This window comes from Morus notabilis, unplaced genomic scaffold, assembly GCF_000414095.1.
Source record: "Morus notabilis unplaced genomic scaffold, ASM41409v2 Scaffold1633, whole genome shotgun sequence".
NCBI classification, from domain to species: Eukaryota; Viridiplantae; Streptophyta; class Magnoliopsida; order Rosales; family Moraceae; genus Morus; species Morus notabilis.
The window spans coordinates 248,903-260,829 of NW_010357002.1; the positions used below are offsets into that span (position 1 = coordinate 248,903).

General features: G+C 34.7%; 2 protein-coding genes across 2 annotated transcripts; one reads left to right on the plus strand and one right to left on the minus strand.

Moving 5' to 3' along the window:
• Positions 1 to 2,460: 2,460 nt before the first annotated feature.
• Positions 2,461 to 6,280, plus strand: LOC21392760. The gene is made up of 5 exons (XM_010088992.2): positions 2,461 to 2,802; positions 3,340 to 4,239; positions 4,322 to 4,407; positions 4,613 to 4,753; positions 5,463 to 6,280. The coding sequence occupies exons 1-5, from the start codon at positions 2,461 to 2,463 to the stop codon at positions 5,605 to 5,607; spliced, it is 1,614 nt and encodes a 537-aa protein (XP_010087294.1). The 3' UTR covers positions 5,608 to 6,280.
• Positions 6,281 to 6,395: 115 nt separating this feature from the next.
• On the minus strand, positions 6,396 to 9,863 carry LOC21392761 (protein CONSERVED IN THE GREEN LINEAGE AND DIATOMS 27, chloroplastic). Its single transcript, XM_010088993.2, has 7 exons — positions 9,499 to 9,863; positions 9,095 to 9,247; positions 8,208 to 8,285; positions 7,511 to 7,606; positions 7,189 to 7,224; positions 6,817 to 6,998; positions 6,396 to 6,713 (listed from the first exon to the last, which is right to left on the minus strand). The coding sequence occupies exons 1-7, from the start codon at positions 9,724 to 9,726 to the stop codon at positions 6,551 to 6,553; spliced, it is 936 nt and encodes a 311-aa protein (XP_010087295.1). The 5' UTR covers positions 9,727 to 9,863; the 3' UTR covers positions 6,396 to 6,550.
• Positions 9,864 to 11,927: the final 2,064 nt, after the last annotated feature.

Below are 11,927 nucleotides of genomic sequence, written 5' to 3' on the forward strand. Positions count from 1 at the left end.
AATAAGTTCCACTAAGCTTTAAAGTAATTTCGTGAAATCTACCTAAAAAGTTATACAAGAGTTTGGCAATTTGTCAATCAGTTTCGTCTATAAATCATGGTCTTAATTTTGCACTAACATAGTTTGTTATAGCATCTTTATAAGGGATGCATTGTTCAAGCATTATATAAGTGAAGTTCCATCTTACGGGTATATCTAAGGCTAATGCTCTAGGATTTTGATTACATACTTGTAGAAACCTAAACTAATCTTGTATTCTTTGATTACTACCTTGAATCCAAGCAATGTTATCTCTAATTCTTTTAATATGACCTTACATTGATTTTAAACTGGATTTTACTATTAAATTAATTATATGGCATGCACAACGTTGGTGAAATATATAATTATTACCGAATAAACTTAAATCATTTTTAAAAAGTTCTATTATTTTAGTATTTGCAGTAGCATTATCTAATGTTATAGCCATTACTCTATCCCTTAAACTATATTCATCAATGACAGATAAAATTGTATTATATATTAAATTGACGGTATGTGATCCCATAACACATTTAAAACCTAATATTCTCTTATCTAAATTAAAACCTTTAAAATAATGTCCGGTTACAGCTAAATAATCTTTGTTGGCAACGGTGGACCAAATATTCGTCGTTAACGCAACGCAACCACTAGTAGAGTGTAAAAGGTTGATTAATGCTTCCCTTTCTTGTTTATATAACTTTAATGCATCTTTCCTAAGAGTGGTTCTTGAAAAAAATTGTGCATTAGGATTATGTACAATTTTAATATAACGCTGTCAATTCCTTTGTTCGGTAAAACTAAGTGGTTGATCTAATATGGCTACTAATCGTGTCATTTCCATACGATCGACTTGCGGACCGTATTTCTAAGTGGTTAGACCACCGATTTGGCAATCAAACGATAATTGTGTTTGGTGGACATCGGGTATGCCTTATTACTTTTGAAGACACTTTTCAGAGTGTCTTCTCAAGTGTGTAGTGCCGTGAATAGTGTTACCTTGTAATTTATCACTACAATATTTGTATTGAGCTATGTATTTAACGTTACTGTTATTGTCGACCTCATAGAATGTGTTGAAGTGCTCCCAAACTGTTGAGGTGCGCTTGCATTTCTTCTTAAAACTTGCAACACTTGCACTAGCACAATTTCTTCCGCTTGCCTCTCCTCCACGCCCACCACCATTACGTCCACGACCTCTAGTACGTCCATCAGGGCTCGGATTTGTAGTTTCCTCAGCAACTCTTTCTGTAGTTTGTGATTCCTGCGTTGAAAAAACATTAAGAAATTGCTCTTCTTCGATGTTGAATTGGGCATCAACGGGAATATCACCACCATAACTAGAAGAATCCATTATGAAAAATAAGAGAGATTGAGAGCGCTTTGAGAGAGATTAAGAGAGATCAAGAGAGATTTGAGAGAGATCGAGAGAGATTTGAGCGAGATTAGGAGAGATTTGAGAAAGATTAAGAGAGATTTGAGAGAGATTGAGTGAAATTAAGAGAGGATGAGAGTTTTTGGGTGAGGAAAATGGTTGGGGGAGGGGGGTATTTATAGGAAATTTTTTAGCTTGAAAAAAAAAAATTTCCCTCAAATTTTCGGTTCCAACGGTAACACACACTCGGGTCAGGTCGGGTTCGGGCAAATCGGGAAACGATAAAAAAATAAAGAGCCGTTGGGGTAGGCCATGTCGGGCAGTGGGTCGGGTCGGGCAAAATTGAGCTGTTGCATTCAAATTTTGGCTAATGGTCACAAAAAATTCGGTTCAGGTCGGGCAAAAATTTAAAAAAACTAGCCGTTTTTTGGTTTTCAGGCATCGGGTCACGCTGGAAAATTTAAAAAAAATCCGGCAGACGGCGATCACGGCTTCTCCACCGGCGGCGGGCTGCCCGAGCCCGAGCCCGGCAAAAAAGTGTAGACAGGCGGCGAATGATGCCTGCCCACCGAGCTTAAAAATTTTCAGGCCTCAGGCATACTCGCCGCCCAAAATTACAACACTACTCAAAATACAGGGTACAAAGTGACATTTCTAAAACATATGGGGAGCTGTTTGCTATTATTTAAACAAAGGAATCAGAAACAAATCTCTCCTCGGCGTCACTATTTCCACTAATTTCTAAAGGAATTATCTCTAATCTGATATTAATAGTCCGTTTGGTTCATGGATTAGAACCATGAGATTAGAACTATTTTTTATTTACGTGTATTTTTTATGAGAAAAAATACGGTAGCGCATCATGAATCATGATTCGAATCAGAGAACAAATCCTCCAACCGGGCTCCAAATTAGAGTGGCATATTTATAATTTTTAAAAATATATATTTTAAAATATGTATCATGTAAAGAAATATTTATAATTTATCTAAACATTTATATACATAAATATACATGTTTTAGAAATCCGGTACCAATTTCCAAAATCAGAATAGAGAGATAACATGAATTATCCTACCGGCAGCGCCATTACCGCCGGAGAAAATCGCCGTCGGTGGACCTACATAGCAATTATTCAACCGAACCGCGGCGGAGCGAACCGTTGCCTCTTGTTCTTATATCCGAGTTGGAGAGCTCAGTGGTTCAGTGGCGGCGCCGAGTCAGCTCGGTCCGAGTTCTCGGGCCAGAATGCGTACGAGCTCCTAGGGGTTTCGGAAACCAGCTCGTTCGCCGAAATCAAAGCTTCCTTTCGCAAATTGGCTAAAGAAACTCACCCGGACCTGGCCGTGTCCAAGAGCGATTCCGCTGCTTCCCAACGATTTGTGCAAATCCTCGCGGCATATGAGGTGCGTTGTTCTTTATCTTGGTGAGCCTAAATTCATTACTAAATGAATGTGTTTTGTTCAGAAAATGTCAAAGAATTGGGTTTCCTTTCCGTTGTTTAGTGATTATTGAGGAAATGGAATCAATTATTCAGAATAGGATAGTATGAATTCTGTGGAAAAGTGAATGCTAGATGCAGAAGACGGTAGAAAATTCTGAACTGTCCATTTTCTTACGAAGTTATTTGGAAATTTTGCAGCATAGTGTTAGCAGTTTGACATTTTATTTCCAGTCTTTGCTCTTCTATTAAGTATTTAGTTTTAGCTTGATTTGGGTTATTATATGCTGTGAATATCAATGGAAGCTTTGGATCATGTTTGTGGATATTGGTATAGAGCACATGAACCTTATATAGCTTGAGAAATTCTTTCTGGGAGGACTTCTTTGATGGTATTGTAATATGGATGTGCATTTAGAGGGGGTTATGTAATTTTAGGTTTTGCACTATGCTTTGATATACAGGTGTTCTGATTTACGGCATAATCAATAATGGATTGCAGGTTCTTTCAGATTCTGAGAAGAGGACCCATTATGACAGCTATCTTTTCTCTCAAAGGAAGCTTCTGCAGAAACAATCTCGTGAAGATGTAACATTTTATGTGTACAACTCCCATGTTTCGACTTATAAGCAGCTGGAAGTAGTTGAATGGTTAAAATGGTATAGATCTGCAATAAAAGATATTTTGTCAGAGAAGCAAGTGGTTGTTGGGACTGGATACTTTGATGTGCTTGAAAGGGATTTTTATTCTGCCATACAGCAAGCATACTATGGCCCGGTTATAGAATCGACAGATTTTCTTCCAGACCGCTTTGAAGCTGAGGAGAGATCAGTGTATGAGACTCCAGAGGTGCTTCATTTGGTTTCAGGGCGTGATCTTTTTGGGATGGTCTGTGTGGTCAATAAATTTCCAGAGTTATCATTTTGCTCTAAACAAAAGTTAAATTCTCCAACTTCCGTGAATTTGGGAATTTGTCAATCTGGTGAGAATGAGTGCATGTCCATGAGTTTTAATGGCGGGAATGAGAATGACTTTGAGAACTCTCAGTTGAAAGACTGGAATGTGGAAGATCACAAACTTCATGCATATACTGATCTAGAACTGCATGTGTATGGAAGAGTGGTTGCTCTGGCAACAAGGGTCCCTCCCAAAGGCTATTCCAATGGAATAGAGAATAAAGAGGATGAAGATCGCATACATGTATTTCTCAATTCATACGAGTGTCCAGAAAAGATTAGCAAAGGATTCACAAAGGAACCCGTATCTGGTGGTGTTGTTGGATCAAGAATTCCTCTGGGAACTATAACTGGATTAGGGACTAGTGCAGAAGAAGGGTCTTGCTTTGTGTACAATAGCAGTGGTACCAAAACCCATGTGATTATGAAACATAGAACACTTATGGTTGGTAAAGCTGGCCTCCTTTCTTTACAACATATTTGTAGCTTTCGTCCTTGTGGGTATTTCCCATATGATATCCTTTCAGGTGAGGCACATGCATTGGTATGGAGTGGGAGAGGAGGTTTCTGTTTGCGAGTGTAGGTGCAGTAGAGCTAGGTTACCACCGAGCAAGTAAGGCACTAAACTATACCGCCTTTTACCCTTGGGTCCTAAAACTAATTTATCAAAATACCCTAAAATTTTTCATTCAAAAACATGATTTTTTTCCCTTGGTGGAAGAAATATCAGTTTTATTGTTGAGCTTTATCCTATTCAATCATGCTACAAATATCGCTTGTATAGTGTATAACTTTTTGAAACTTGCTTATTGAAACAGATTTTGGCTGTTTGAACCTCGGTGTGGCATGCATGATGTAGGTGGTTGGTATGTTGAAACATTTGGCAGAGACAAGAAAGGCTGGACAGTCCCATCGCAAAGGTATTGGGACGGCTTTGATCCAAGTGAACAATTTGAGAAGTAAGTAGATGTACTTTGATCTCTGGAAAGGTTGACCTTTTTTTTTTTTTTTTTTTTTGGACAGTGAAGCTTGACCTTTTTCTATGACTGAAAAATTCTCTTTATTGGTGATTAACAACTCTAGTGGAAGTCAAGTGTTTTTTCTTTTAATCATTGAAATTTGATGCTTTTTCTTTGAAGAAAAGCTTTTAACCTGCATGAACTGATTATATTTTGAACTTTTTAGCATGACATGATGAATGTGTAGTCGACCAAGATACTAGCTTAAGCATAGTCTGGGATTCTGGAGGCCATAAATCCCTATTATCTTTCCTGAACCGGGGTTTATGCATAGATATTAAAGCCCAAATATTGTACTTGAAAACTTTAATGCCTAGTAATGTTATTTATGTTGTCACCAAGATTTAGCTTATGCCTTGCTGTTATCTATCTACCTTGACCTGGGATTTTATGTATAGATTTTGAAATACAGATTGTAATTTAAAATTTTGATATCTAGTATATAACACGATGAATTTGTAGTCGCCTAAGATAGTAGCTTCTGCTTTATATATGGGACCCTGGAGGACAATAACTCCCTGTTATCTCTCCTTACCCACGCTGTTATGTATAGACATTAAAGTACAAAACGTTTAATTTTAAATTTTTGTACCTACGTTCTGGATACATGTCTTTGGGAATAAACTTATATCATTCTTGCTATTAACAGGAGATTACACCCTGCAATGTATCTTCTTGCTCTTGCATATAGAACATTGGATCTCGAAGATGCAAGAATAAGGAAACGAACTGTCGTAGATATTGTTGAACGAAAACTGTCTAGAATTCTCAATTGGTGCAAGAAGCTCATTTAGAAGGGAAAGCACTGGCATGATGAATTGCCCCGTCTCTCAGTTCAAAGATTTTTTGCTCTGTTTTTCATATGCCAAGCTAACAATTGATCCAGAAGTTTTGCAAAAACCAGTCTTTCCTATGTGTTGCTCAAAGTTAATCAGAAAGATATCTCTTGTTATGGAAGTAAAGGACAACTCATGGAGTCTCGATTCAGTGCGAGAAACTTGTTTGGAAGTTGAAATTTCAACTTTCGCACTCCAGGTTGATCGAGCTATGTTGCTTGGTGGATCCTTGATCTCCAAATGGTCGCATGTTCTTTTTCCTTTTGCTCCAATATCAGCTATCAAAGGTAATAAGAAATCTAAGGGTGACAACCACTGATACAGTATCCTGCTACTGGTGTTAAAAAAGATGACTTGACATACTACCAGGTGACGTGAAAGATCCTTCTTGGAATAATTTATGGACAGGCTTGTCTAGCTGCTTTAGCTTCAGCGACTTTGGAATCTGTTCTTAGTCATGGAAGATGGCAGCTAATGTGGAAAGAAAGAAATGGAATCATGGATTTTTTTGGCTTGTTAAGATTTAGTCCTGCCGTATTAGGTCCACATTGCCGGTTCTACATATTTTGATGTACATTTTGATGTACATTTATGATAAAATAAGCTGAAAGGCTAGTTTGAAAAAGCTTGGTATTAGTCTTTTACTTTTTACGTTTTCATTAATGTACAAAATGTTGTAAATCAAGAATTTATGCTCCTCAATTTATCACGTCCTTGTTTGTACGTTTTAATATCTCTGTCACTCACATTTTGCTGATGCTGATTTCAGTTAAATTCAGTTCCTTAACAAATAATGCAAAAAATGCAAAGTTGATGTTTCATTTTATTGGACTTGTATATCACAGAGGCCATCTATAAATTGGACCTATATATTGTCATTTATGCCTCCGGCTTTTCCCCTTTACTTAATTAGATCGTCCCATTTGCAGTACTGCCCACCAGCTAATGCACGATAAAACCTATCCCTGCAGTAAACTGGTCTTCCATCAGCAGCCTCAGCAGCAGCGGCGGCGAGATCATCATCGGACATCACCTCCACAGGCAATTTAAGCAATTCTTCTTTCCTATAGTTTATGATTACACATCATTATGATCAAAAAGTTGAAATAAAACCAGATAGTCAGATACAAGTTTCTTACTTAATTATCTTTGTTCGTTTATTCATACCTTAGATTGAACTTTTTGTCGAACTTTGAAACTGCAACATTTGATGAATTTTCTTTTGTGGTGAAAGTGGTACGAAGGAAATCCTCCACTGGTGTCGCAAAGATAAATAGTAAAGCTGCAGTCACGAGTAAGGCCCCTGTCCCCACTAGTGTCTGTTTCAGTAATTTGACAACTGGTTTTACCTACAGGCATAAAAGCCTCCATTTTCAATGTGGATTTCATAGCCTACGGATAAAATCATTATAGATTGTAGCTTACAATCCTCTGCGGCAGTTTAAAAATGAGAAAGTAGAAACATAAGTATTAGAGAAGTCAACTATACACATTTAACATTTGTTTTTCAATTGCTTAAGGTTTTATAGATCTTTGTACCTTGTAAGAGCCCAACAACCTGTCGCGAGCCAGGACCTACGAGCAACAAAAGGGGAGTAAAACACTAGACTTCCAAAGCGTATTGCTTAATTTGTTTACTCTTGTAATATCAGCAATTATTTTCTTTAACTGTTACCAGCTTTTTCTGTTTAACCTCCTCTAATCTTTCCTGCAGTGGCTGGGATTCATCTTCATTCCAGATACACAGAATCAAGAAATAAATAAAGGAACTTTCCAATTTACAATGTTTATTTCCTACTCCGACAGAGTGAGAAAATGAACTCAGTGGGAAAGGAAATGAGAAGCTAGAAAAAGTGCTAACCTCTGGTGGCTTCACCCACATTTGTCCATCATACCATCCACTCTCTTCGTAAGGTACGACTGCTGATAGAAGTCTATCACCAACATAACTCCATCCCTGCAACATGCATGATTTGAATGGGTTAACCGGTCGAGAAAGGGAGAAAACTAGTCATTAATTGCATATTATGCATAAGAACTCCAAGTAAGAAATGTTCACTCACTAATATTAAGAGCCCGTTTAGTTCAGTGATTTGAGTTTTTAATTTAAATTGAAATCTGATTTTATGTGAGAGCTTTTTACTATAATAAAAAAATTAAATGTGATTATTTTTAAAAAATTTTTACTGTAATAAAACTCAAATTTTAAATTTAAATTAATTAAAATGAATAAGAAATTAAGTATGCAAACCGAACTACGAGGAATCATGCACATATTTCCTTGATGGGAAATATGAGTCTCCTAAAGGAGTACACATCTGGACTCACCAAATAGTAAAAAATAACAATCAGAACAGTGAACTAGCATACTACCTAGCACTTAATTTGCAAGGATGTTAATAACATGTGGATTAGTGCAAGTCATTTTACTATTATGTTTTCTTCTTGGCAGGTTAGTCTTTTGCTTTTCTTTTTGCATTTTACCCTAGGAAATGAACTTTTACTGACATATAGCTTTGGACCAATCAAATAAACAAGAAGCCAAAAAAGGAACATACCAGATAAATTCGCAAAACAATCAATGAAACAAGGAAAAGGGTTCCTGTCCCAGCGGCTAGCACAAATCTTAGAGGCTCCTGAAAGGATGAGACAGACAATGGCATCAACATAATAGTGACATGTAGATAATTTCAGCAATGAATTATTATCTTACAGGCTACAAGCTTACAAATGTCTATGTCAGTTCTTATAATGATGTGACTGATAATTGTGTACTAATTTTACTAGCAGTTTATTGTAGTTTTGTATATGAAAGCATATATTTTCCACTTTCTGTTGCTTTATTCCAACTCTATTTATGTAGGACGGTAGGTTTAGGACTACTTCGGTTACATTTTTTATTTACGGTGACTTAAATATGGATTTTGAATTAAAATTATAATTTGAGTTTGTGTTTAGATGTACACATTTAAGTTATAATTTGAATTGAGAATTTATTTTAATGGGTCAAAATTTAAATTTATATTTATATAGTATTTTAATAAAAACTCAATGGTGATGAAAAATTTTAATAAGATATATAAGTAAAATTTTATTCATCTTTTCTTTGTAAACGCATAAAACGCATAAAAAAAATAATCTTAATCGGAATTAAAATGAAAAAATAATAACGTTTTTAAGAATATAAAAAATATTGTTCATTAATTAGAGTTTGAGTTTAAGAACTTAAGTTGAAGAATAAACTTGAAATCATATTTTAGCCTTAAATTCAAGTTAAAACTCAAATTTTATAAATGAACATGAACTTAAATAAAATTGAGTTTAAATTTTTTTTGTTTTACTCTGAAAAAAAAAAAAAAAAAAGCCCTTAGTCATTTATTTACATGTGGATCTACCTCATTACTGTATAGTTCATGACTATTTCACAGAGATGTTCTTGAATTACCCTTGAAGGATTGAAACTTGCAGCTGCTATTGGCACTCCTAGAACTGTAAAAGTCACCAGCCACAGACCTCCAAGGCGAATGAAAAACTCTCCCGGTCCCAGTTCGCCCCACGAATATAAGGCTCCATCTTTCAGGGATGAATACTCGTTCACCTATTACTTGAACACACAACTGGTAAGTAGAGGTTATTACTCGGTTTAATTTAGTTAAAAAAAGTCGTTATAACTTGCTGTTTGGCCCTTTTTTTCTTTTGATTTGATATAAAGTAAAGCAATTTCTTTCAGTTCTTCGCCAAATGAGTGGTGTTTGCCAACTGGTGCTCAATGAGACTATGCGCCACAGAAAACTTATCATAGGAAAAACAAGAAGAAACCAAAAAACAAAAACAAAACACACTACACACCGGCCTTTGCTCAAAAGGAACCTCAATTTCCAAGCCGGGGTCCCAACTCTGGCCGCGGAATCCGCTTGTTTCACCTCCAGTCTCGTCTTTCAGGGCTTTGACAGAAACTCTCTGAAATGGCCTGCGATTACTATGGTATTTTATCAGCCATGAGCCATAGCTGGTGACTGCCTTCACTTTTCTAGGACTAGAAAGTAGTGTGCAATACACATTTGCCCTGATCAGCATCTATTCCAGGATCTGAGCTACACCTTGCAATAAAACAATTTTTGTTCAAGTCTCTTCAGTTGCGAAAGAGAGGGAAGAAAGGACACTTGAGCTTTGCGAGTTAAAGAGATGGTTGTGTTTTCTCTAGGGACCATGAGTTGTTTACGTGGAGGAAAATAATGGATACCAAATTATTTTTGTTGTTTCTCTTGGATGGAGAGGATTTCTTTGGGGGTCGCAGGCCAGATGGAAAAAAAATTAAAAAAATAAAAAAAATTTGTGTGAAAATTATATTAATGGTGGGCCCATCAAATTTGATGGCCATTAGAAGACTTCTCTGCGTTTGCATTATTTTCAGCCGTCCATCGGATGGGAATTCTCAATTGTGTTATCCAAATTTGTTCATTTTGAGAATTGATTTTTGTGGTGGATAGAAGGGACATCGGAGGCCTTGCTTGTGAAACGTGGCAGTTGTTTCCTTGCACGTAACTGTGCGTGTAGTTCTCATGCTTTCACGGGGCCCTGTAGTTAGATCCAATCAAAAGAATGTTGGAAGAGCCTGAATTAAGCGAGCAGTAATATACCACCAATGGATTGGTGTAACTTTATAACAAGTTTTTTTTTCTTCTTCTCTCAAGACCAAGACGCGCGTTTGACATTCCACAGTCTCACTTTTATGACTTCTACCGAATTAATAATGTGTTGTGCAGCGTTGATATGTGATCGTATGAGTAAAAATTACGTCCATTTTTAAGTAGAATTTGATCAGATGATTTCTTTTTAACGGTGAGTCTCAAATGATAAAGACTATTGAAGAAGATAATGGATGAGATGACACGTATAATTCTCTTTTTTTTTTGTTTAAGCAAAAAAAAATATCATTTTGATATCTCTGTGTTATATTGAAATATATTTTGGTACTGTATTTTTTATAATTTTATAAAGGCATCTCAACATTTTAGAAGATAGTTTTTTATATAGTGGTCCAATTTTTAGGACATAAAATGTCATTTATATCATTTACTTAACTTATTCAGATTTTTAAAAAAGAAAACACATTAAAAATATTTTAGAAAACTCTAAAATAAAAAAAAATAAAAATTCTCAATCTCTAATATATTTAGAGCATTTTTTAAAAAATATTTTATAAAACGTTGAGGTACATGCATGAAATTATTAAAAAATACATGATATCAAACACATATTTAATATAACATAGGATATTAAAATAAAAATTAAAAAAAAAGCGAGCAATAGTGTATTGCCTTTGAGGCTTTTGAGTGGAAAGAGATCTTTGTTCGGTTGCATTTTTGAGTTATGGTGACTTGAGTGTAGATCTTGAATTGAATTTGAGTTATAATGTGAGTTGAAGTTGTAACTTAAATTTGTGTTTGGATGTGCATATTTGAGTTATGATTTAAACTGAGAATCTATTTTAGTTTGTGTTTGAGTGGGTCAAAACTTAAATTTATATTTAAATAGTATTTTAATAAAAACTCAATGGTAATGAAAAATTTTAATAGGTTATATAGGTGGGGTTTTATTCATCTCTTTATTGTGAATGCATAGAAAAAAATCATCTCAATCGGAATTAAAACGAAAAAATTATGACGTTTTTAATAATAAAAAAAATATTATTTATTAACTTAAGTTTGAGTTTAAGAACTTGAGTTTAAAAAAAAAAACTTAAACTCAGATTTTAATCATAAATTTAAATTAAAACTCGAGTTAAAAATTAAATTCAAACTCAAATTTTATAAATGAATATAATCTTAAATAAAATTATAACTTAAATTTAAATTTTATTTGAATGCGTTTTGTGACGATGAGTTTAAAAAAAAAAACTTAAACTCAGATTTTAATCATAAATTTAAATTAAAACTCGAGTTAAAAATTAAATTCAAACTCAAATTTTATAAATGAATATAATCTTAAATAAAATTATAACTTAAATTTAAATTTTATTTGAATGCGTTTTGTGACGACCCTCCTATGAGGCCGCCACTGTAACTTAAACTTTAACTTGTACTTACTGGGGTTTCTTAAAATTTGCGGAACTTTTTTTTTTTTTTAATATAAGAAAGAATACTTTCATAATTTGTAACAATAATTTCAAATAAGTGAATCACTAAATTTCTTAAAGCTTTTCTTAATTTCAGTTAAGATAAAACGTTCTAAAAATATCTTTCAAACAGAGCAGCATTTGAACTCTTATTTCAAAT